This window comes from Onychostruthus taczanowskii, unplaced genomic scaffold (genome assembly GCF_017590055.1).
Source record: "Onychostruthus taczanowskii isolate IOZ18803 unplaced genomic scaffold, ASM1759005v1 scaffold1, whole genome shotgun sequence".
Lineage (NCBI taxonomy): Eukaryota > Metazoa > Chordata > Aves > Passeriformes > Passeridae > Onychostruthus > Onychostruthus taczanowskii.
In genome coordinates this window covers 25,693,772-25,719,616 of record NW_024496525.1, presented here as the reverse complement: position 1 = coordinate 25,719,616, position 25,845 = coordinate 25,693,772, and the positions used below count along the sequence as shown (strand labels likewise).

Sequence of the window (25,845 nt, the reverse complement as noted above, 5' to 3'; positions counted from 1 at the left end):
CTCAAAGTAATTTGGGAAGATAATCACTGTAGACAAGTGAGTTCACCCTCAATTTTTAAGTCCCTCCTAAACAGAGGGACACAGCTGTTGAACACTACTCCAAAGAGTCTGAAGGGAATATGAAAGCTACAGCATATAACCAGTTAAAATCAGTGTTGATATTAATCATATGGTGATTAACACATGATGGCTTGAATTTAAGCAGAGATGTTACTAGAATCAGAATTTCAAATGCATTGTATTGAAGGTGAGATTTTTGCAAAAAGCAAAAGTCTTTCGTTCTAGTCTTTATCCGTCATATTAAAATAAGAACTTTATCTTAATTATCCTCAAGAGTTCTGCAAAGTATCTCACATACATTGACTACTGGAAGTGTCACTGTATTTTTAAACCACATGTGGTTAAACTACAGATCTTGATTTCCAGGGCTAAAAGTGGCCAGAGCTTAAAAGGATAGGAATATTTATCAAGATTTTCTATACTAATAAATCACATTGTAACTCTTTGGAAAGGATACTTAATAACTGTGCAACATTTTAGATCCAAGGGGAAGGCATAGTTTATTGTGTATCTGGGCACTGTGGAATAATCTTTATACTCTCTCCCAAATGAGAAAGTGAGCTGGTGCCCGTAACCCTCTGACAAAGGTTACAGCACTCAATGAAGCCTGATTATGATCCAAAGACATCAGAAGGCCTTTCTCCTGCATTTGTTAATTATTCCCCAGCCTTAAGTACATTACACAGGCCTTCAGTCTCACCTGTACAGCTGGTGTGATTTAAAACTGTCTCTGTAAAGCACAGAGAGCTCTGCAGCTGTACACATCCTGGGTCACAGCAAAAATTAAAAGTGGCAGCCTGATCAGGCCAAAGCTCAGGATTGCCTTGCACAGCAGTTGTACTTACCCAAACAACATGGAATGTCCTGATAAAATATATATATATATATATTTCTTTTAATCAATTACTAAGCTGAGAAAGAAATAAATAACAAGTTGTATTGCAAAATTTGATTCTCTGCACACAAAACCATACAAAACAGCAAGCCATCTCCCCTTGCCCCAAGCATGAGTCAACCAAATTATTCCTGGCAGATATTTATACAAAATGTTCTTAAAAACCTGCAAGACAGTTCACTCCTTCTCCTGTCAATTCATCCTAATGCTTAATCATCTTTATAATATAAAAATTTTTTCATTAAAAAAAATTCCATTGTTTCCATTTAAGTGTGTAACTTCTTATTCTGATCAACTATAACCACAAATAGATTGGTTTCATTTATTTCGCCTCACAGCAACCTTTATGTATTTTCATACGATAATTACATCTCACTTCCTTTTTTCTCTAAACTAGATAAACCCATTTTTTTCTGGTTTTCTCTCACTGCTCACATTTCCTAGACCTCAAATCATTCTTGGTTTTTTTACTGGACTCTTCACAAATTGTACATGTTTTTCTTGAAGATGGACAAATCTGTCCAGCTTGTCCATCTTGAAGATGGACAAGTCTGAAAATTTTACTCCAGCTGAGGCTTTACTAGGGCTGTTAGAATAATACACATAATGCTTTGGGTGCCTCATACATTAAAAAAAAATGTTTACACATTGCTAATAATATTTATATGTTAGTGACTTATGGTCTTCTCTGATCTACTGTTAACAACCAGAGCTCTCTGCAGTACAGCTTCCAAGCTGGTATTGCCTCTATTTCCTTTAACTTTTCTCTTAAGCATAGTATTTTACATTTCTCCTCTGGAGACTTCAAAGCAGAATGCAACTTGCCACAATTACTTGAATCACATATCTCTCACACAAAGCACATGGTACCAACCATCTTGATAACACTTGTAAATCCAAATTCTATCAGCTAAGTAAAAAAAATTTAAAAATATTTAGTAACACTAGACCCAGCACAGAGTCCTGTAAGATTTTCCACTGGTATACCCTTCCAGCTGCCAAGCCACTGGTAATTACGCCCAGAGTGTTTTCCCTACTCAAGAGCAGATCATGTCCCAGGATTCTATTAGGATGTAAAATGACACAGCAACAAAAATGTGACTAGGGACAGGAAAACCACTCAAAGTGAGCCACTGTGTTGCCATAAAAAAATATATGTTTGCCCAATGTTATTTGTTCTTTACAGATCTCCATTGATTGTTAATCATCATCACCATGTTATCCATTTAGGAAAAGATTTTTTGATAATTAACTCCACCATTTCTAAGAATTTAAGTTAAGTCAACAAGTTTGTATCTTGCTATAGGCCCTGCTTTTGCAGGATCATACCATTTCCTAGTGCAGCAGTCTTGGATTCAAACATACTGCTGCCAGCTCGAAGGGAATTCAGCACTTAACAGAAACAACTTTCCTCATGAAGAATTTCAGCAGCGTTATCAGAGAGACAACCATCTTCCCAGAGTGAACTATGTAAGCAATACATCATGATACCACAGTGGAAATTTATATTGGCTAATACATAGGGAGAATACTGGGCTACCGAATCCCAGTAGGGAAAGGCTAACAGATTAACAAGCCAGACAGATGCAGAGCAGAACTTAAGGAAAACAATAAAAACACACAGTCACAAAAAAATGCTCATAGCTAATTTAAAACATAAGACAATACTGTTTTTCTCCACATCAGACAGAGATGCTGCTATCTATTTTACACAGGAGTATTTTAAAGCCATCTCAAAGCACAATTACTGTGGTTTTTTCTTCAATTAGATATATACTATATTCTGTGTAGAGATGGACCTTCACCAGAACACTCAATCTGTGTATTTCTTATAGGCCAGATACACATTTGCAAGCTCTTTGTGCATTTTTAAGAGACCCACCCCAAAAAGACTGAAGTTATCCCAGCAGATTCAAGTTAAAAATCTGGGTATTTTTACACCCATCTGTGTAATTTTTGTTACATACAATTGTATTTTAGTTGCATACCACCAGCACATCATTAAAAATCAGACAACCTCAGAATTCAAACCCAAATCCACATTTAGTAAAAAAATATCCTTTATTTGAGAAAGTCAAACAGAACACTTGGATATAAATGCATCTCAGGAGATTTGAAATCCAGATCCAGGTCAGTTTAGGCCCATCTCTTCTACTGGATATATGCACCACTCATGGATTCACAGCACTGGAATCATTCAAGGGCCTGCTTACCATGTTGCCCATGTTGGAGCAAGGGAACTAGATCCAGTAGTGTCACCAGTGTCACGTAAAGTCCTTGATAGTCCAAAGATGGGTAGTCTGATAACTGAGCATCACGACTTTGCTGGCCACGTTCAGATGGAGCATCTCGCAGGACGCTGTAAAGGAGGGAGCGAGTAACAGTAGGGTTGATGGAACTGACCTGTGGTCTTAGAGATGGGGTGAGTGGGAATGGCACAGGAAAAAGACACATGGTCATGGGCACTGTCAAATTGGAGGCATCTTGATTCTCCTTCTTCCCTGTGCGGGACAAAATGCTGTTGGGGGGACAAAGAAAAAAAAGAGACAACAAAGACACAAAGAACAGCACATTACATTGAAATGACACTATAAAACAAATAATAAAAGACCAGATACATCCCACATAAGATGCAATCACTACCGAAACCAGTGTGTCTACAAATCTAGCAACCATTTACTTTCATGCTTCAAGAGAAGAGAATTAAAAATTGACATCTAGGAAAATTTCATTGCATCTCATGTGTTATCTGGTTCATAAGGAGCAAAAATATAAAAATGCATGTTTCAGTGCCCTACCCATGTTTCACAGTTAAGAAAAATTCTAAGAATTAAAAGTGTTTAGCTGTGTCAAAATAGGCTGGTATTTTGCTCTGAGATTCTGAGGATTTTGAGAGATTTATTTTTTCCCCCCTATAATCTTGAGCCAACTGACTGAAAACATGCAAAATATAGGTGTGGCACTTGCAGAAACATGTTTTAGCAAAGAATAAACATGTGTGTTTGTTAAGATAGTCTTAAAAATCACATGTTTATTGCATTAAAATAATGTCCGTATGTATTTTATGATACTGTTTCATGACCACTCACTCAGTATCATTTGAGATAATGAAGTTTAAACAGGCACATGGATTTAGAAATAATATAATATTTCTAAAATGTTAACTAAACTACATTTGGAAAAGTCATAAAATAATATATAGTAGATGGTCTTTAGCATATGTTTGTGAGCTAATGATAATGGTTGTTTATGTGTGTTTTTAATTTTGCCCATGTTTAGGGAGGAAACATTTTGCTTTATGAATACAAACACTCCTTGGGTAAATAGTTACCTTCAAAAATCTAAGGGCTAAGCAAGCAAGACCAATTATGTAACTGCAGATCAGACAGTATGTTACCATACACTCCTGCTGTTACTTACGTTATTATTCAACATAACTCACTATAAACTAAAGGAGAGATAATTTCAAAAAATAAAAATAATTTAGTGGGAATCAAAATAGAGGCTATACGTCAACCAGCTTGTTATGTAGTTTTAAAAATGTTGCAAACATGGTTGTAAACATGGTAATCTAATTTATTTTAAAAATAAACCCCACTATTTTAAATAGAAATAAATTCTCACTTAAGCAGTGTTATATTTTAGTTATCAAGCAGTTATAGGGTTAGTTCATAATCTCCATATGTGCCTATAAAATATAATACACCTTTTAAATATATTAACCCACACACAATGGTTTTTTTTCCTTTTTAAAGCACCTTTTTGCACCTCTCAGTCATTGGGATTTCCAAAAGCAGTTGCTGTTGGTTTAACTCTGTTCCCACAGTCAGTGTTAAACTTATACAAGACAAGCCAATAGCACTGAGATTTCCACTGACTCATGTAGAGCAGAATTATATCAAGAGGGAGCACTTCTAGAAACCTCTCTTCTCTTTAACAGTACAGAAATCCCTACATATAATCACCTCAGCAAATCTTACCCCCCCCCCAGTTAACTCAGCAATTTACACAAGTAAGCCAAACTCTTGCTAAGGTGCTTATAAGAGAAGGTGTCATTCATTTTCCATATATAAAAACCACTTTTACAAAAGCAATTATCTGCCAAGTGCCTACTTGGCTACTATTACATCACCCTTGCAGTCAGAGATGACAGACACTGTCTGTCTTACGAAATTACTTTTTTTTTTTCTTTCTTTTTTTTTTTTTTTAATTGCGCCTCACATATTTGGCAGATTATTTTGGTTTCTGTTACCCAATGTCCAGTAAAAGAAACATGATCACTGTCATGGTTTTATCAGAACATCACCTAAGATCTAGTATGACTTTAACAATGAATTATCAGAGTGCTGATTCCTTCTAATTTGCTTGAGATTCATTTGCCATATTTTACAGCTTATGTTTAGAGATATGAAGGTACTACACTATACTCCTTTGTTGTCTACCAACAGATAATACCAATTACCCATCTCTTTACTTGCCAAAACATCACTCCATGTGCACTTATTTATAGAAAGGATATTAATCCTTTCTTTTTACGCTGAGCTACAGGCCCATCGCTGGGTTAGATGCCAAAGCACACTTATTGTATCTTGATCAGGGCATCCTTCAGTTTAACAGTAATAAGATTAGATCTAAATTCCAGCTGGAACCACACCAAATTTATTAAAAAACAAATTTAAAAAAAAACAGAATTTCATGTCCAGACTTTTGCCTGACCCGTATTTTTAAAAAGCAATAAATAGAGGAGTCAAAATTGAAAATCTAGGAGGTCTCTTAGGACCAAAACACAACTGCAATTTGCTTCTGGTTCAATTCAAACCAAGTACTGAGAATCTGGAGTATCTGCAAATCATAACTCCATACTGAACTTACTCCATACTGAACTTGCTCTGCAATAAGGGACAAAGCTACCAAGGTTGTTTCAAGATGTGTATATCTTTGCTGCAAAGCTATCCCAAAATTATTGCCTTCTTGGAAAGGTTTCCTAAAATGCCTTCAAGTGAAACTACATCTCACCAAGGCAGCAAAACAAGCTTGACCATTAATTAGCCACCACAGCATTTATAACTATGCCTCACATAAAGTATTTTACTTAGAAATACATATGGAGAATTTTCTTCAGGAAAATGTGAAAGAATAAGCTTTTCTGCAGGATGTTTCTTAAGCCTTAGATCATTCCTCAAATGAGGGAGAAATCACTGAAAATGAGTAGGGCATGAAACAAATTCATGCTGTAATGTAAAGAAATGCTTTTCCCAAAGAGAAAACTAAAGAAGAATTAAATGAATCAATGTGCTATGCATTGTGTATGGTGATTTTATGTGATGTTTGTTATAGAAATAAGGATTTTTTTTTCAGTCATTCCACATCTGTTCCCCCCACCCCTGAGCTTGTAATTTATGGAGGCTGCATACAGAGCAAAGGAGCAAATTAATCTCTTGTGCAATCCATCTTTAGCCAGCAAAATGACACCACATATGAATGTCATTCAAAACAGTGGGCACGTCCCACTGAAAAGAACACAGTCAGTGTGCTCATAACATGGAAAGGTAAAAGAGCCATAAACAGTAAAATCTACTTCTGTAAAACCCAATCGTTATGTGGAATTTCTCTGACTATTCCTTCATTATTTCTATGACTACACATGTTCACCAAGAATTGTTTGTCCCTAAGAGTCCAAATTCATTGCATATGCTCTGTGTTAAGCTAGAAAGATTATTCTCCACCATGTACTTCTATTACTGATCTTAAACCTTGTACAATGGAGTCTCAGTGTAGGAGGCAAAAAAGAGACTCAGCATGCAAAATATTCAAATAAATTTTTGAACATGCTCTTCAGAAAGGTTCTTAACCAGTCTGTTTAGTTTTAGGGTAAATCTTCCAGAGATCTGCACACAGTGGGTGGGAGTTTCCTTCTTTCCATCTGCCACACTAAATACAGGGTTTGTTGTTTTGCTTTTTTATCCATCTTCTTTCTTAGTATCAGCAAGTGTATAAATTTACACTGGTTCAACCATAGCACTGAGCCTTTGACCCACAGTTCAAACTCCCCAGTTACAGGGGTTTAGAATGTGAATTTGACCTTGCCTGAGTATCAGAACTCAGTCCACTTAAATTTAGATCCAAGCCCTGGCATTAATTTCTCATACCCTTTTAGTTCTGAGGCTAATCAGATCCCAGATCACGAAGGACAAAGCCATTTGTCTATCAGATATGAGTATCATTTCTGCCCCATGGGGTTCAGCATTATCAACAAAAGGATTTTGGTTCAGTCCCATTCTGAACATGAAATAAAACAAACAGAGTTGCTCAATTGTGCAATTGCTGCCCTGATTTCTGATCTGCTCTCACAATTGCTAAGTACAAAGCTTTTTCAGTAAGCCCTGGAACATCACTGCTCCTGGAGTGTGAAGAATTTATCAACAGCACAGGTCAGCTGTACATTATACAAGAAGACCACAGAGTGGCAGAAAATGCTTTCTTTAAGCAGAACATTCTAAATCTATCTTGACCCAGTGAACTTCTGACCAAAAAGAAACATATCTGATTATAGCACTTGGTAGTTACAGCTAAAAGAGAATACGTTCAGAATCAAGCCCAACTTTCTTGCTTTAAGAGCTTAAAGGCTCAAAGTATTTAAGCAAAAGCTGTCTGTCATAAATAATCTTACTTAAATGCAATTTAAGTGTGTGGTACAAACAGTCCATCATAATAGCCTGATGGGGGAACAGAGACACATTTCAAAAGTATCTTTTGTGACTCTAAACATTTTTTCCCACTGCTCAATACAATGAGACAAAATTTAATTTATTAATCTTCAAACAAAAAGTCCTACTGGCTGCTGTAAGTTTCTTCAACAGTCTAAATGAAAATGGAAACAAATATTTCTGCTCTTGAAATTTTCAAAAGTAAACAGGAGGTTTCAAGGTTGCTGTGAACAGACGTTCCACTAAAAATTGTTTCTCTCTATGTGTCTCTCCTTTTAAACGGGGTCAAGAAAATTTTGATGTATCCCAGGCTCTTTGATTAGTTAGAATGAACTGTTCTCATTCTCTCAAGTTTAAATTCTGGCTTCCCAACTTGTATACATCAGAGGAGTATATGTACAAATGTATGGGTAAATTGTATTTTGTTAATGTTTCCTCCTCAAATAAGGCAAATAGTTTTATTTCCAAACTACCCTTTGACAGCAGGGACAATGTTTCCAGGTATAAATCAGGAAGCTATGCACAGAAATGCAATATGAACTGCATTTTTCTGGATGTGAAAACTAGTGCCAGCCAAAACCAGCAGAAAAAAATCCCCTATTCATGGTCAAAAGCCATTTTAAAAACAATTTGGAAATATGAATCCACTAGGCAGCACTGTGGAATGTACATTATAAATAATAAAGTCTCACATTTTTCCTATTTTTTTGGAAGACAAGAGGTAGTATTCCCTATTAACAATGTATTCTCTATTCATGTGGTATTTAGCACGATATATTATTACAAAACACTAGACACTAAGTCAAAAATGTTGGATCAGAACAATCCTGATGTGTTGTTACATTCAAATTCAGATCTGAGTACAAATTTTGTGTCTGCTCCTGCTGTTCTAAGGGACTGAACCAGAACCCAGAAGAGCTGAACCAAGCACAGTGAGAAGCCAGTCTTGCTTGCTCATCTGGCTCATTGGTCTGTGATTCTGAGGCACCAGGACTGCCAAGGAGGCCATGATTATACACATCTAAAACTCTACAGGTCACCAGCTCCTTTCTTAACAAGTTCAGCATGTTTGTGCGTTCAGCTAAAATCTTAGGACCAAGCAAATGCATAATCAACCAAGTTTACTCTAGAATCAGCCACTCAGTAAGGGGGCTTAACTGGGCAAATTGGGCAACAGCCACTGAGAGATTCAATCATACCATGTTTTTCTTAAATTATGCTCTGACTCTTTTTGGCTGACCATTGATCCATTAAATCTGGTAACCAATTCAAAGCCAATCGATATTCCCTACAATTCTTTAGCTCTTTTTTCTTCAGAGCATTAGTCAAAACTTACCTCAATAATGTCTGAGAAAAGTATTTCAGAGTATTTGCAATGTCAGTTCCAGAGGGCACAGGATATATGTTGTGCAGAACCCGGTTATGGTATTCTTGAAGGTAGCGGATTTTGGAAGCAACTACATAAAAGACAAAAAACAAACACAAAAACTTTCATTTAGGTTTTTTGCAGACTTTGACAGAGTCATCTCTGTTTGTTCCATTTTCTTTTTTTTTTTTTTAATTTAAGTATTAAACTCAAAAACCAGAAAAAATCTCTCTGCTCCTTCTGTTCTGACTGAATAAATTGTAAAAGACTGCCAGGGACAGCACATGGAAGTGAATTTTTGCATCTGTATTAGGCAAACAGTGCTAGCAAATTAAAAAATATATATTGCCACTCTGCATTTCTTCCATGTCTCCAAGCCTCTCAAGAATCATTTATAATTAATGAGTCATTGGATCACAGGAGGTTCATGTGAGACAGATAAGTATTTCTACAGCCAAAGCAGAGATATAAGCTAAGACAGAGAGACCTTATGTGATTTACTGTGGGCCATACATTTACTTTATGCAATGAACTAAAGATATGGAAAGAGCAAAGTGTCTGCTGTCTTTATTTGTCTTAGGAAGTATGATCAAGCAGATAAGGGGATCTCAAAGAGCAGTAGGAGGCGTACACCTCCACTGAAACCAATTTTTGTTGTACTACAAGTGACACCGGGTTTATTTTTAATGGGAATCCTTGTTCAGTATTGGGAAAAGAAGTGATAACTCCCTCTAGTTGCACTGCCTTACATTGTCTTGTGCTGTCTAGGCAGTCTCATGTAGAGACACCTACACACACACAACACTTCTTGCTCCACCCAGATTAACCAACTCTGCTGAGAGAGAGTGCACTGGCTGGGGCAGAGGGCTGCTCAGCTGTGCTGCACTGCAGACACAGCCTCATGAAAGCACAGCTGCCCGGGAGCCCTACATCGTGTTAAAAGTGCACCAAGATTGCAACAGGCAGTTAAAAGGGGAGATGCTTCTGAATTCTTTCAGCCCTTAAGCATATGGATTATAACAGTCTTTCACTAGACCAAAATATATCTTTTTCCCCTACTTTCTCCCCCTTCAGTGTGGAAGATAAATCATGCTTCCTAAACAAGCAATTAGTCAATTGTTGGTTTTATTCTCATGGTCAAATGGCATTTATTAAGGAATGAATACCATTAAATCCTCCACTGAACAGAAAGGTACTAACTACCTGGGAGACATTGCTATGCCTCTCACTGCTGAGATAGCTGAACAGTTCATGAATTTTCTCATTTTTTTCTGTGCCACTGGCAAGTTGAATGAGAAGGGGTGACATTGTATCCATTTTGCAGAAAAAGACTGATAGACAGACACCAAAAGCAAAGTGTCTGCAAATACTGTTGGACGCTCAGCTTGAGATACTGAGAGCCGTTTTGCCAGTACAGGTAACATTACACACTGGAGTTTCACATCCAGAAAAGAAAAGATTCCCTGAATGGTCAGCCACACAAATGAGGTTTGACAATTTCAAGTCAATTACCCATAAAATGAGGAACACTCAAATAATCATCAAACGAAGAAAACTGTTTTCTTGAACGCATGATAAGAAATCCAATCTTACAGCACCCAACCAAGGTCATTCTTTAACTCATTTCCTGCTGTATGGAGGGCAGTTCCTGCAGCATGTGAAGTTTCTACAGACAAAAGTCTCCCTCATGATGCTACCTGGCTTCATCACAAGGAGAAAGCCCATCATGTGACTGTAGGGCTGGGGTCTGTGTGAAACCACCAAGCAAAAATGCAGCCACGGACACTGCCATAATGCATACGCAAAAGCAACACACTAAAACTGCATAAGCATCTTTAATTATATTTCCTCATCTTTAGGTCTTTTACTTCACAATTAATGAATAACTAAAAAAGATCATTACTTTTTCCCCTCTTCCTCAAACAATTGAAAACAGAATTTTGTCATCAGATTGCCACCACACAGGCCTATGACACCTGACCTGTGCTCTGCAGGAGCTTATCCTGTGTGAGAGCAGCCATACCTGGCTTCCTGTACAGCCCCCAAACCACTGGGCTGAGAACATCTGGACAGGATGTGTTTCACTCCACATTACAGATGTTGACTTGAGCAGTCCAAGACAGTTTTCCCTTTGTCATCTCACACCTCATTCTTTCTGTCCACTAATCTCAGTTTTAGTCCCAGATTTGCAGGCCGTCTCATCAGATTATTTAAAAGGTAATAATTTATTTTAACTGTCATAAAATTAATCTAGTTTTGTTTCTAGATTAAGAAAGCAATCACTTCATAAATGTATTTTGCAAAGTTACTTTTTCTGGTCAGGGGAAAAAAAAGTATGAAACCAAGTACATTTGTAAAGGACACAGACTATGCAAGGCTAAGAACAATTCACAAAAAGGTGCACAGATTACTGTGGCTTCCATGGTTTGCTGTCAGATAACTGTAAATTAAATGGACCAACAAAATGCCAAAGATTATTATACAATTCAGATGTAGATGTATTTCAGAGAGCTCTGTGCCTCCCTACAGTTACTAACTTTCCATAAAGAGCATAGGGTATCTAGAATCATTTAGAACAGCTTTTTTTTAAGATGGAAATCCATTCTTTATTATTAATTGGCATTGTTGTGCAATTGTATCAGGCCAAATATCAAAAGAGAAAACTTATTTATAGAGCCTAAATATAAACATTAGCTTTAGGCTAAAGGTTTCAGTCTCACTTGCCAATTCTGTTTCACAAAACTCTCCATTTCAGCACAGCCTCCCAGAACACAAAGAAACTTCTGAAGGAAAGCCCCAGAGCAAAACCGCTGCCAGTTTTCAAGTTACAGCAAGTGTGTGAATGACCCAACATTCTGAGTGTCTGAGTACCCAGAGGCACACTTCAAAAAGTGATGCCACCCTGTGGAAGCACTTGGCCACTCTCATAGGGTCATCACAAAAATCAAATAGGTTTCTCTCTAGCATCTACACAGACTTCACTAAACTCCTGAGCCCCTGTATAAGCAATGACAACCAAGAGTGAAACCATTAAGAGTCCTCAAAGATGGCCTTGGTTGCTCCACTGTCCTGGAGGGGAACAGAGCAGGCATCAGACATTCCCAGGACGTTACTTACCACAACTAATTACTGCTTTTTAAGGTGAAAATTCATTTTCCTTGAATACAAAAGAACACCTTAGGCATGCTGCATAGTCAAATGAACAAACTCACTGTCGATATATCTGGTATGCAATACAAGAAGTGTGTGGTCACAAAAAAGAGCAGCTTCTCCAGTCAACCTCCAGACTGGCACCATTTTACCTGTTGTTCACAGAACCTGCTCAAGAGCTGTGGGATTCATGTTTAGACCAGCACATCTTCTGTTCCAATCAGTGACTCCTCAGTTGCAGTGTTTCACTGATGCTCCTGGTAAACTGAGATTCATTATGACTTGTAACTTGAGTCCTTCCCAAGACATTCTGGTTCTTGCCTGTCACTCAGCGAGGGCAGAAGCAACAACAGCGACAGCTGGGGTTTGAAAGTTTGACTGGTAGTGATGTATGCACACCAACACATCCTTGTCAGAGTCCATTACTCAAAAATTGCTGGTGAGGGAATCTTGAAGTTATGTAGAGACAAAAGACATTTAGTAATGCCATAAGAACTAGTCAGGGAAGCAGCCTTGGTAAAAAAAATACATTCAGCAGGTTAGAATGCACAAGTTATGTCCATTAACCAAATACTCTTCCTGGAGTATCATGAAAAGGAGCATTAGAAGGCAGAAAGATCTGAAATCTGGACCCTAAGTAAATCTTAAAATAGAGAGCAATAAGGACGTGGCAGGCCTAGATGCAGTGTCTTGAAAAGTACAAAGGGATGAAAAGAAAAAACAGCCAAGGATAAAATATGTAAGAGAAGCTCAAACAGAGCAGACCAAAAGCATTAGGAATAGAGGAAGAGAGAAGACAGAACAGGAAGAAAACGCCATAGCTGGTGCTAGGACAAACAGTAGCATAGCACAAATTCTTCCACATGGCAGTGTGAAGGAGGTGTAATTAATGCGTAAGTATCACACGAAAGAACAAACAATTACAGAACTCAGGTGCAAGGTGGGGAAGGCAGCAACAACAGAATGGCAGAGATCCAAACATTGCACACTTTAGGGCTTCTGCACAATCAGAATATTGTGTCTCTAGTTATAAGGCTAGAACTGCACCTTTACAGCAATAAATTAACATCTGCATAATATTTTTAAAGCAAGATCATCCATCATTGTAAATAAGAAGTAAACCCTAACAGAAAAAAATACAGGTATTCTTTTTGTTAGATTAGTTCAGCAGAGGTATATATACACACAAGGATCCTTCTCAGTGACCTGGAGGAAGAAGAGAGCAAGTCTCAGCATGCAAAGTGTCAAATCACATCACGTCACCATGGCAAACATCAATCCAACCTCCTGGTCACAGACTGCCTGTTCATAACCATGACACTGTATCAAGCAAGAAAGTAGCTTTGACATGGGTGACAAGCTCAACTACCCCAGTAATTTTCCTTTCAGCATCCTATCAGGGCTCTTTCAGATACACCAGGCGCCACGAGCAACAACAGTGGGGAGCACTTCCACAGCCTGGATGCAGGTACCCAACCACCATGTCATCTCCTCATGCTCTGATCAGCTCTAGCCAACATGGTGGTTACAACACCCGTGACCAACAGAGGCACGCTGGCCGCGGGCAGGGGGATGCCAGCACCTGGGGGAATGCTGCTGGGACCGGGCGCTGTGGCAGGCGGCCTGTAGGCAAGGCACAAACACCCAGCCTGCGTTCACCCGAAAGGTGAGCGGCCCGGGCAAGATCGACAGCACGACTCTTCTCGCCGCATCTCACTGCGAGACCACCTGCAAGGTGGCAAGGCGTGCGTCACCTCCGCTCCCGCAGGTGGCTGCATCCTTTGGGACACGGCGCAGCGCCGGCACACGGGGCAGGCTGGACCGCTCCCGCCGCGGGGCGGGGGGCGAAGCCGGCGGCCTCAATACCAGCTCTCACCCCGATCCCTCATTTCCCCCGTCCGCTCCCCGGCGCTGCCTTTGCCGCCACCCGAACAGCGAGGAGCTCCGGGGTCTGCGGCCACCAGCACCGGCGGCGGCTCCGACAGAAAGAGCCAGAACGCCGGCAGCCCCCTCCCCCTGCACCGCCTGCTGGCGGCCGCCGCAGACCGCGGCAGGAGCCCGGGCCGGTGCCGGTGCCGCTGCCGGTGCCGCAGGGCTGCGGGCCGGGGAGCGGCGGGCGGGCGGGACCGGGCGGGAGCGCGCTTAAAGGGGCAGCGCGCCTGGCGGCCGCGGCAAACAGCATCCTCAGGAGGGACGGTGCGGGAGACGGGACGGGGGACGGGGGACGTGGGACTTGGGATGCCCCGGGCTGGCCCTGGGGCACCTGCCCAGCGGGGCTACGGCCCCGGCGAGCTTGTCACAACGTCGAGTTGGGAGCTGCCGAGCCGGAAGACCTCGATAAGCGTCGGCGGTGCCCCCGGGGCCGCCAGGGTGGCCGGGGCTGCGGAGGGGCTGGCGGTGCCCTCGCCAGCTGCACTGAGCGAGGACAGCGGTGGTGGCACTGCCAGGAGCTGTGCTGTGGATCCGTGTGGTCTTTGACATGGGACAGGACCATTGTTCCCTTGCTACTTGTCCCCTCGAGACCTGGGCTCCAGCTGTGCCCCGGGCGGGCGGGCAGGTGCCTCTGGGCCGGCTTTCCCCACCTGCTGCCCCCGTCACCAAACACCTCGGGACCGCCGTGCCCTTCCCGAGGAGACAAGGGCTGCGCTCAGCCCCGACTGTACCGCTCTCCATCACCACATCCCAGCCATGGTGTCTGCCCAGGACGACGGTGGGATGAAAAGACCTTTGTCCAATTGTGGTGGGAGTACCGTAATAACAATAATTTGCTCCAAGAGAAATTATTTCACTGCTGTGCGTCCTGTCAGCTTCCCCAGCCTCCTGACTTGACCTCACCAGGTGTCAGAAATTAACTGTTAGCTATGAATTTCTTTTCTGAAACTTTCCATACCAGTTTTTCAGATCCTCCCACCTCTGAAAAAGCTATGTGGAAGCAGCAACATTTCATCAGCCAGGGCATGGGAGTCTTGATGTTTACTCACAAAAAAATCCATTGCAACATTCTGTCCTCAAAATGCTGGGCTGCATAAGATAAGTAGGACTGTGGCAGCCAAAGAGAACTGTGCTGTGGAGGTGGAGAAAAATAGGTATGTTTTGTTATACATCATACAAGGCAGTGCCTCCAAATTACTGCTGCCCTGATTTGGGGACAATGCACATTCACTGCCATGAACCACAAAAGGAGCAGATGCTGTTCACTGGCATTTAACTGGTTCACTTTTTTCCTGAAAGAAATTTTCTAAAAATACCGCATGGGCAATGTTTATTCAACACCACTTAATTGGGTACAAAACAGAGCTCTTACTGGAGGCCATGTATCTTTCCACACTCCCTGCTGCTTGTGAGCCCCAAAGACAGAGAGAAGCCTACTTATACCACTGTTTTCTCTTTTACATTCAAATATTTGAGAATAAATATTTAATTTTTTTCTTTTATTAGAAGCTTTATTTAGTGAAGTGCCCATATAGGTCATGTGATGCTACAAACCTGCTTCCCCCAACTCTGTATCTCACAACATGGAGAATAAGTGATGAACATACAGACACATTTTGAAATTTGAATAAAAATTAATATTTCAAACTTCATTGAAATAAGATAGTGAAGACAGGTTTCATCTTTGAATTTTTGTCTGTTGATGCAACAAATCAATCTGAACTGCTTTATTGCTCATTACAATAGGGAACTCTCTGCACTGAGGGGAACTGAACTTCCATAAGTATCTTTAAATTATACCAAGTGTTCACATACTAGAGTGGTGAGCTTATTAAAAACACTCAGGTTGATAAAGCAGGAGTATACCGAGAAAATATTAATTCCATTTCTCATCTAAAATTTCTTCTTTGGTTTAAGTGTCTGAAAATTGCAGCTATGCCTTAATTTACTGAACAAGGTCCTACATAGTAAAGCATGTGGTTCAGGTGCATGGTAAACAATTCATTGCTTATGAGTCCTTCTGCATTGTCTAAACAATATCTAAGCCCTAAATAAATCCTATACAAGTAGTCTGTTGTTCAGTCAAACAATTTAATCTTTGCCTAGTTTGTTAATTCAGGTATAGAGACTCACACTTTATATTGTGAACAAATGTCATTAAGGAGCAACTACAGAAACGTGGTACTCTGGGAATTAATTTCTCAAGTCTCTGGGCTGAACCAAAGTCATAGTTTCTCAGCAAGATCCTCATGAATATGCCTAACAAAATGGGTACTGTGCTCCTCTGGAAACCATTTTAAGTAGCTAAGGTTTATGTCTATATGGTTTTTGCCTCTGCACACACTCAGTTAAGAGAACACATAAAAGCTGCAGGCATCTTAAAGCCTACAAATCATTAATGAAAGAATATATTTTAACATTAAAGTAATGGGGAGTGGAAAATTCACATAACAACTGATGAAAACTGAAAGAATAAATGCTATTTTCTGGGTTCATGAGCGGAAATTTCACAGAATAATGGAATCTTTGAGGTTGGAAAGACTCTCTGGAGCTTGTCTACTCTAATTTCCCTTTTCAAAGCAAGGTCAGCTAGAGCAAATTGCTCAGGGCCATGTCCAGCCAGGTTTCAAATATCTGCAAACATGAAGACCCCACAACTTCTCTAAGCAACTTGTTCGAAGGTTTGACCATCTCACAGTAGAAAGCTTTTTTTTTTCTGTTTAAGTGGAAATTCTTGTATTTCAGTTTGCGCCAATTCCCAGTGGTCCTGTCACTGCGCTCCACTGCGAAAAGTGTGGTTCCATCTTCTTAGTGCCTCTCCTAAGGTATTTGTACACACTGACAAGGCCCACTCCCACACCAAACCTTTTGACTTTGGTGCTAAACAGTCCCAGTTCTCTCAGCACTCTTTTATATGAGAGATGCTCCAGTCTCTTCATCACTTAGCCTTCCCCTCGACTTACTCCAGTATATTCATGTCGTTCTTGTACTGCTGAGTCCAGAACCAGACCCACAACTCCAGTCAGGTCTAACCAGTGCCAAGTAGAGCAGTATAAACACCTCCCTTGACCTGCTGCTGTGCTTTTCCTACTGCAGCCCAGGATCCCGTTGGCCTTCTTGCCACACAGGCTCGTTGCTGGCTCACAGTCAGCTTGGGGTCTACCAGGACCCCCATGTCACTCTTTGCAGAGCTGCTCTTCAGCTGCTCAGCCCCAGCCTGTACTGGTGCTTAGTTATTCCCTCTGATGTGCAATGACTTGGATTTTCACCTGTTGAACTTCATGAGACTCGAGTTGGCCCCCATCTCCAAACTCTCAAGACACACTTGAATGGCAGCACAACCTTCAGCTGCTGGTGTATCAACTGCTCCTCCCAGTTTTGGATCATCTGAGAGGGTGTCCCATCATCTGGGTCACGGGCAGAGACATGAAACAGCAGTGGCCCAGGGATGACCCCTGCAGTGCAGCACTGGTTTCCAGCTGGACTTTTTGCCCCTGAGCACAACCCTTTGAGCCTGGCAGTTTGTTTGGCCACTTCTCAATTCACATCATTGTCAACTTGCCTAGTCCATATTTTATTACTTTGTCTTTGCTGATGTAATGGGAAGCATTGATGAAAGTCTTGCTAAAGATAAACTTTCTCTGCTTCCTCCTCCTACACTGAGTTAGTAATTTTGTTGCAGAAGGCTATCAAATTGGTCAGGCATGGTTTTCCCTTTCCTAATGCACCCTGACTGCTCCAAATAACCTTCCTGTCCTTAATGTGTCTGGAAGTGGTTTACAGGATTTTTTGCTCCATCATCTTCCCATGGATCAAGGTGAAGATAAATAATCTATAATTTCCCAGACACTCCTGCTTGTCCTTCTTGAAAACAGGAGTGACTCTTGCTTTTTTCTATTTCTCAGGGCTCTCCCAGTTGCTTTTTTTTTTTAAAGACAATAAAAATCAGTCTTACAGTGTCATTGGCCAGCTCCCTCAGCACTTGTGAGTGTATCCTATCATGTCCCATGGACTTGTGTGTCTGGTTGTTTTGAAATGTGGCTTTTGCAGGGTAAGGTAGATAAGGCGTGGAAGGGATTTGGAGCATATTGTTTCTGTGAATTGTGCTGGCTCCTGCCTAAGAGTGTGTATTGTAGTTAAAACATAATTCATGAATATATCAATTAAATGTCCTGTAAGGAGAAAAGAAGTAAGCAAGAGCAGAAGTCACTATTTATGTGACTATTGTCACTTTGAATTACATTTTCAAGTATTCAGCTCCAAAAAGACACAAAATCTAGTGTTGTTCCTTTTTTTTTTTTTTAAATCTCCATGTATTAACAATTCTACTTTTAGAAAGTTAATCCTTTCTGAAAAATACAAATCCTAAGCCTTCCTACCTTGAATCACATACAGAAAATTTATTAAACTGTTCATAAATTGAAGTGAATTGATGCATGTATAAAAATAAATCATTGTATCAGCTTACACAGATATGTAGCTGCACATCTGTATCCAGACATGTTCACTGTTACCAACACTTCAAACATTGTCATGGTGTTTTCCTTAAAGGCTCGACTTCCTGAGTCATGTAATTACATGGGTCTCTATTTGAATTCTAAATATAAACTAGTCCTTGCTTGACATAGTCAAAGACTCCAATACAATATAAGCAATGTTTGAAACAAATGAGGATTTCAATGCCTGAATGAGAGGCAAGGACCTAAGTTTTATCAAAACACAAACCAAAACCAGCTAACTTCCAATTTAATTTCTTTTAAGCCAATACCTCATTTTTTAAAACATCCTCACCAGTTTTGGCAGGATATTATCAATACCTGCATTGTGATAGGAATATTAAAAACTGCAGTAGAGGTGGGGCATGTTTGAAATGTCTCAAATTTTTCCTTTAATCTCTACAAGCCTATCTGAATTGAAGTCTGTGGCACGGAGGGAGGCAAGGGTAATTGCAATAAGAAAAGACAAACAGAGTGAACTGAAGCAGAGGGAGGCAGGTTTCTCTGGCTCTCAGGATTCTTCAATCTACATGGTGCTCTCTGAATACTTACAAGGCTAGACTAATGCCAATGAAAAGGTCTTGGTGTGGAGCTGGAGCCCCTGAACAGCTCCTGCATAGGGACCAACCTCCTCCCTGTCAGATTCAAACAGCAGATGGAGTCCCTCAGGCTCAGATGAGTGTATTTCACAGCAATAGTTATATCATATTAAATTAAATTTGTCTCTAAATCTTTGCTCTGTGTAAGAATTAATCCTCATGAATGATTGTGAAATATATAATCGCTTGAGGAAAAAGTCTGTCTGGGATTAAACTGAACAGTTGGGCTTAACTCAGATAGGAAACAGCACGTATCCTGGAGCAGTTCCTCAGGGCTCTGACACCTGGGTCAACCAGCGTGAGCCAAGAGACAGCGAGCAGGGAAAGCACCTCTTCTTGCTCACAGAAAATTATGTCTGCACAAAGGTAACACAGTATTTCTGATAGTTCTTGTATAGTCTTGTGCAGGGAAATAATTTCTTCGGAGGTGAAGATATTCAATTTTAGCCTCTGTGCTGAGACTTAAAAATGCAAAGGAAAACTTCCTTTAGTGGTACTATCACATAGTACTATGTACAGAAAAAAATATCAACCCAACCTTCCTCCTGTGGAAGGGCAGGAAAGTGACTATTTTGAGAAGGGAGGTGTAGAGTATAGTAGAATAGACATTTGGATAGGATAGAGAATTAGAATAGAACAGAGAATAAGTTGGCAGTAATGGCAGAAATGATCATAATGTGACCAGAAGCTTGGCTGAAGCCACCGACCCATATCAGTTATGCCATCTGGCATGTGACAAATTCATTTCAGTCATCCCTGATTTGGGCTGCTTTAAAGTGAGAGATGGAGCAGTAAAGGGCTCTGTGTCTCATTGCTAGTACTGTGTTTCCAACAGAGTAGCTAGATTGTAATGTTGATATTTGCTCTTTCTTTCCCCAGTTTAGAATAATTAAGACTTTGGGAAAACAAAACATCATTAAGACATACAGTGGTTATTTGATTGTACTGACAAAACTGTAATTTTCCTCTTATTCTGATAATTACGTCAACTAAGTCTGTGGACGTTTGCTTTATTATTACATTTGTCAGCATCTGTCACTGTAAAATCTCTGATAAATGTCCTCAATTTCCCTTCTAGAGTAATGTCATTAGCCTTTAAGTGAACAAAATACTTAATTTGTTGCTATAGCAGTGGAGTTTGAGAAATACATGGTGACCTGCATAAAGAATTAGCACAAATTTGATAAGCATGCACTAAGACTATTAAAAAACCAGAGATTTGATATACAGCTCTAAGAGGCACAGTCTTTGTGACAGCTAACACGGCAAGTTTGTGGAAATTAGCACTACCCTGGCTGAATTATTTCTCCCCTGCAAACAGCTGGGTCTTTTCTTACCTTTAATATCAGACTTGTGCAGAATTGACCTACCTCCATGGCTAAAATAAAAGCACATTGTAGTGGCAGTAATGCTTTAGAAATCAAAATGACAAGTGTCAAAATACTGCCCTCCTAAACCTATCATAGCGGCACAGCCCAAAGGCAAAGAAATGAACAGAGAAATCAAGAAAACCAGATATTTACTGTGCTTTAGTATTTCTACACTCAATTAAAAACATTTGTAAGATGTCTCTGCTGCGCAAAAACAATTACAGAGAGCAAAGGAAGGCATGAGACTTCCCACAAGCAAGGGAAGAGAAAGAATGCGACACTCAGATGAGGTCCATGGTGTTTTACCTGTACCAAGGTTGTGACCCATGCCAGGGTCAAGACCTTGGCTCAGTAACAGCTAAAGCTGACTGACCTTGCTTCTGCATTTGAAGACTGCCTCCCTAGCAGCCAGTGAGCTGTCTGGTCTCTCCTCCAAATTGGTTTGCTCCACACAGGAGTCTAGGAGTAACCTAAGATGAAACAAAGGGTGGACTATCAGAGACAGGAACCTTGGAGGAAACAGGAGGTGAACTAAATTGACAGAACTGGGACACTCCTAAAGCAGCCTGTAGGAAAGCTGCTGCACTTCACATGGGATTGTATTTTTCTCATCTGCAGATCCTTACAAATTGTCCTATCAATTGCAAACTCAGGCCTCCTGACAATTGCACAACATTCCCCAACTACTTTTTGCAGACTCAGAGTGTTTATGGACCATAAGCTGAACACTACTTGGCCTTAAATTAAGCTCATCCAGAGCATCCATTCTTAAGAAGAGACAACAGAGTAGCTGAAAAACACTTCCACTTGCTCAGAACTGTGAGTATTTTAGCTTAATTGTACACTGCAGCACATTACCATAATCACAGAGCATGAAAATGTTACAAAGTTTAGTTCAGTACAAGATCTCTCTTACGTGGAATGGCTGCTACTTGTGCTCCTGTGGAAGAGCAGGTTTCAGCCACTTACTCTTAGGTATATATGTGTTACCTGTGCTACTTACAGTCAGCTTAAAACCAGCTTTGGCTCATCTGCAAGAAATGCAAACCATTGATGTAGAGATACCACGAGAAGCATGGCAGGGAACCATCCTTCAAATCTGTTTCCACCTCCTGCTACCCTGCTGCCTTATCTTGGGCAAGCATTTCATGTTTGGTGCTCCCCATCTGTGGAATTACAGGAGGGAGTCTCTTGCCTTTCTTTGCAAAGGCCTCCACTGATGTCCACACACAGAACTCAGCATCACTCAGGGAGCCCCGAGTGGTACCCATCAGACTGCAGGCAGGGTCACTGCTGTGAAATGACAGACCCACCAACCATTTTCACCAAACACCTTGGGCTGCTGTAGGAAGCCTGAGGAAAAAAGCAGCTGTTGGAGCCAGAGCCCTGGGCACTACTGGCTGCATTTATCAGCCCAGCTCTAGCTGAACTGTGGCTGGTTTAGACTAATAAACACCCTTGCACTTTATGAAGAGTATAAGCTCATTCATCCCACACTAACAGCAGTGAAGGTGTCTGCAATGACATGGCTTCTCTCCTTTTCATCTTGGTTTTCTGTGCAGCACATTCCCCAGAGCTTGCAGTCCCAGGGTTAAAGATCCATTTGCAATTAGTAAAGAGAGCAACACGAAGACTGAAGTATTTTTAAATGCCTGCAAAATGTAATCATTAGTACTTTTAGGAAGAAATGCTTGCAGTGGACTGAAAATCCAAAAAAAAAAAAAAAGTATTTGCAAAAAACACCTAAATTTTAAGTAGCTCTTCAGGTAAGTAGTTTCTAAAAATCATCACTGCTTCAATATAAACATCCCCATATATCTATTACCCCATTTCATCCAACACAACAGTTAGTGCTTTACTCACATCCCCTGAGTATGTATTATAACCAGGTAATCTCATTGCCATAATTTAAGAGGACAAGTACAACAACTGAAACGTAATATCTTACTGATTTATTTAAGCATCACTAGGTGAGAGAAGGACGATGAAATCAGATACAGGACAAGAAGATACACTGAAATGTTCAAAGCTGATTTTTACAAAAGATTCTGCAAAATAGCCTTATTATTCCAAAGGATGCACTCACAGTGTGCAGGAGCAAGGCTTCAGATTGCCTGTCCAAGTGCCTTTCAGTTGCTGGCATTGCTTTTTCTCTGGATTCCAGGAATGCAGGCACATATCCAACATTAATTCAAATCTGTGGGAAACTTTCCACATACACAACTGGGCTTTCACATCAGACTGTTCAACTAAGTGACAAAGCTATCATTTCTTGGAAAAAAAAAAAGCCAGTATGACTTTCTTTAAACACTCAGGATGAATATTTCCATTCTCACTCTGAAAACTTCATGGTTTACAAGGCTGAAGGGAACTCAAACCATTTATCTCAAATCATAATTTAGAAGTACAGCAAGTACAACACTTTCACACATTCACAGCCCTACTTTCAGAATCTATTTTCATATTAGATATTACAAATGAATTAATGGAATTTTAAATTATATTCCGCTAATACTTAAGCATCACAAAAGGTTCATATTCTGTATTTTCTTGCAAGACAGACTTGAAATTATTGGAAGGCATTCTTTTATCACACACGTAATGTGGCATAACAAGTGTTATTTACTGCACTTTTCTCAAATTTAGTCTGACTTCAAAGTATTTATCATAGTAATTGCAAATAGCAATCATGGGAAAATCTCTCAAAAATCTCAATCTGAAAACTGAAAATAAATACCTGACAATTATGACCTGAAGAAAAACATTTATCCTGGTGGAAGAGGAATGCACCAAAAGAACACATGTAAAGATTAAAGAGAAAATCTCAAGAAAACTGTCCTAAATTCTCAGATGTTTAGTCTGAGATGACTATAAAATATTTTTTCTGTGTATTTTTTCCCATTTACTTTAAACTTTTGATGGTACCTGTATATGCTGGTGCAGAAAGGATGCAGGAACAATGACAAAACCATGGATGAAAGGCAAAGAGCAAACTCATTTTTGTAACCTCACCAACCAGGGATCACCAAAGCAGCAGACAAGAAAGGAACACAAATGTGAACACAGGCACTGCAAAGCTTGGTCCACAGTGGAGGACCAGCCAACCTGCTGCTTCTTCCTGTATTTCAGGGATTCACACAAGTATAATTTACCACTGTGCTTCAATCTTGCCCACAGGAGGGCAGGATTCTCAAGCATGTTTGATAGGGTGCCTGTAAGTCTACCACAGGGCTATGTTTCCTAGACACAGATGTTCTACTTGTCTAAAACACAAGGTCGAACAGCAATCAGTATGATAGGTGTGGTTTTCAACAGCCAAACTGCAAGGAGCATGTTTACAGTCCTCCTCCCCATCGCTCTTCCACTTCTCACAGGAGCTGATGGCAGATCCAGACCGGTCCAAGGCAGCAGTGATGGCAGAGCAGACCTGCCACTATTTTGTATCATTACACCACTGTACATCTGGGTCCAGTTCTACAATACCTCCACAAGCTTTCTGGGACCTGGCCCATGGGATGGGTGGCAGTGTGGGAATGGGGACTTTCAAGATTGTCCAATTTGGAGTATTACAATTTATTGTAGTCTTTAGATCTTAATTTTGAAGGAATGTTTTCTATTTCTTTTTATAGCTTGAAAGGCGGCACAGGAACCATCCAGCTGGTCCAAGAATGGCCAGTGAAAATGCTGAGAATCCAATGATTGTCTCCTAAATTAAAGAAATAAGGTTAAATAAATCTAAACAAATTCAAATGCTCCCAAACTATGATGTCAATTGCCAAGCAAATTATGTGGTATTGTTGAACTTCTGCAGCTATAATTACAGAGATGTGATATATTTTAAAGGAAAAATAATCCACAGAGGATTATTTTACATGTTTGAACTAAAAGCACTAGCAATCTATGGCAGCTAGAAAGAAAGTATCTTAGTCCATTCCATGCACCACCATGATTACACAAGACACATTTAAAACAATAAAAGGCACATTAAAAGATATTAGGCAAATGTCTTAGTATCCTACAGATTCAGTTCATTTTGTGCCTATTTCTTGAGTTTATTGTAAATAAAATCTTTCTATAAACAGTATTATTGGTTTAATAGTTACAGTAGCACAGTCTACCACATTCAGATAAAGGAGCTATTTACCAACACTGGGAGTGGATACAATAGGGCAGAGTTGCTGCTTAGTTTTTAGTTAAATAAATTTAGTTGGTCTTCTATAATCACATGTTGGAATACTTGTGCTGGGGACTATAATCAAAGACTATAAAAGGCACCCCACAGAAACGGATTTTGTGACATGTCCCTGTAGGATGCTATGACAGCATTCCCTCCCTCTCAGGCACAAATTTCCCTTAAAGGAAGTGGGAGGAGGCTTTAGGAAGTTTGAGGAGAGCAGGGAGTTTCTGGGCAGAGCTGGCTTCTAGCTGGGATGAAGAAAACAAATATTTTCTATAGGAAAAAGGACAGCAAGAGAAAACTCTTCCAAGAAGACAGGCTTGCATGAGAGGGGGAAAAAAAAAAAAAGGCTCAAAGACAGAACTCACCAGCAGTCCCACTTTGCCCTCAGGTGGGGAGCTGTGGATCCAGCGACTGGCCCAAGTGGCAGACCTGAAGCCGGAGAGTCGGGCCCCGCAATGCTTTAGAGGGCCCATTATTTAGCCCGGGGAGGAGAGAGCACAGGTGGATATCCTGACTAACGAGTGACTACTGCTGCCGGGAATCTCTCAGCTCTCTTATTTTCTATTGCTCCGAGCCTGTAGAATGCTGAATTGTCTTCGATGAAGACTGCTTGACAGTCAAGTCCCTTGGTTTTTAAGCTGGGTGCAGGAAGCACCGGGCCAGCCCTGGGCGATCCGCAGCTGGAGCGCTGTGCCCGCTGCCCGGCAGAGCAGCACCGCGGGATTCGCAGCCGCCTCCCACGGCCTCGCTGGGCTGTGCTGCTGAGCCCGGGAGCTGGGAGGAGTCTGTCTCTGCTGCTGATGCTGTGAGCAAAATGGAGAAAGCTGTCTGTCTTGCCATCCACAAGAACCTTAGAAGTCTTTTTCACCCTATGCATATGTGTCTCCACACAAATTGCTTGTACCCCGATTAAATACTCTCTGGAATTCCTGTTTGCAGCTCACTTACTACTTTCATTCAAGAAACTGACCCAAAAATGAGCAGTACCTGGAATAAAATACTCCCTGCTCCCACTGCAGACAATATCTTCTTCTTGCACACCCTACCCAAACCATCATTAATCCATGTGCACAGTGGACCTGTGAGGCTT

General features: G+C 40.6%; 1 protein-coding gene and 1 long non-coding RNA gene across 2 annotated transcripts; both read right to left on the bottom strand.

Moving 5' to 3' along the window:
* Positions 1–2,997: 2,997 nt before the first annotated feature.
* LOC121343016 (protein unc-79 homolog) lies at positions 2,998–10,601 on the bottom strand. Its single transcript, XM_041417849.1, has 3 exons — positions 10,541–10,601; positions 8,999–9,119; positions 2,998–3,473 (listed from the first exon to the last, which is right to left on the bottom strand). Exons 1-3 carry the CDS (start codon positions 10,599–10,601, stop codon positions 3,149–3,151), a joined length of 507 nt encoding a protein of 168 aa, XP_041273783.1. The 3' UTR covers positions 2,998–3,148.
* An 11,907-nt stretch (positions 10,602–22,508) lies between these two features.
* LOC121332899 lies at positions 22,509–25,528 on the bottom strand. Its single transcript, XR_005952219.1, has 2 exons — positions 25,121–25,528; positions 22,509–24,281 (listed from the first exon to the last, which is right to left on the bottom strand). It is a non-coding gene; the product is annotated as an uncharacterized LOC121332899 (long non-coding RNA).
* Positions 25,529–25,845: the final 317 nt, after the last annotated feature.

What these genes read in the sequence shown, in the direction of transcription:
- LOC121343016 (XM_041417849.1), bottom strand. Translation starts at nt 10,601, where the DNA reads ATGCGTTCAAGAAAACAGTTTTCTTCGTTTGATGATTATTTGAGTGTT. An exon ending in GAGTGTTCCTCATTTTATGG is followed by an intron (nt 9,120 to 10,540) that starts GTAATTGACTTG and finishes TCTTTTATGTAG; the next exon opens with TTGCTTCCAAAATCCGCTAC. An exon ending in TTTTCTCAGACATTATTGAG is followed by an intron (nt 3,474 to 8,998) that starts GTAAGTTTTGAC and finishes TCCCCCCAACAG; the next exon opens with CATTTTGTCCCGCACAGGGA.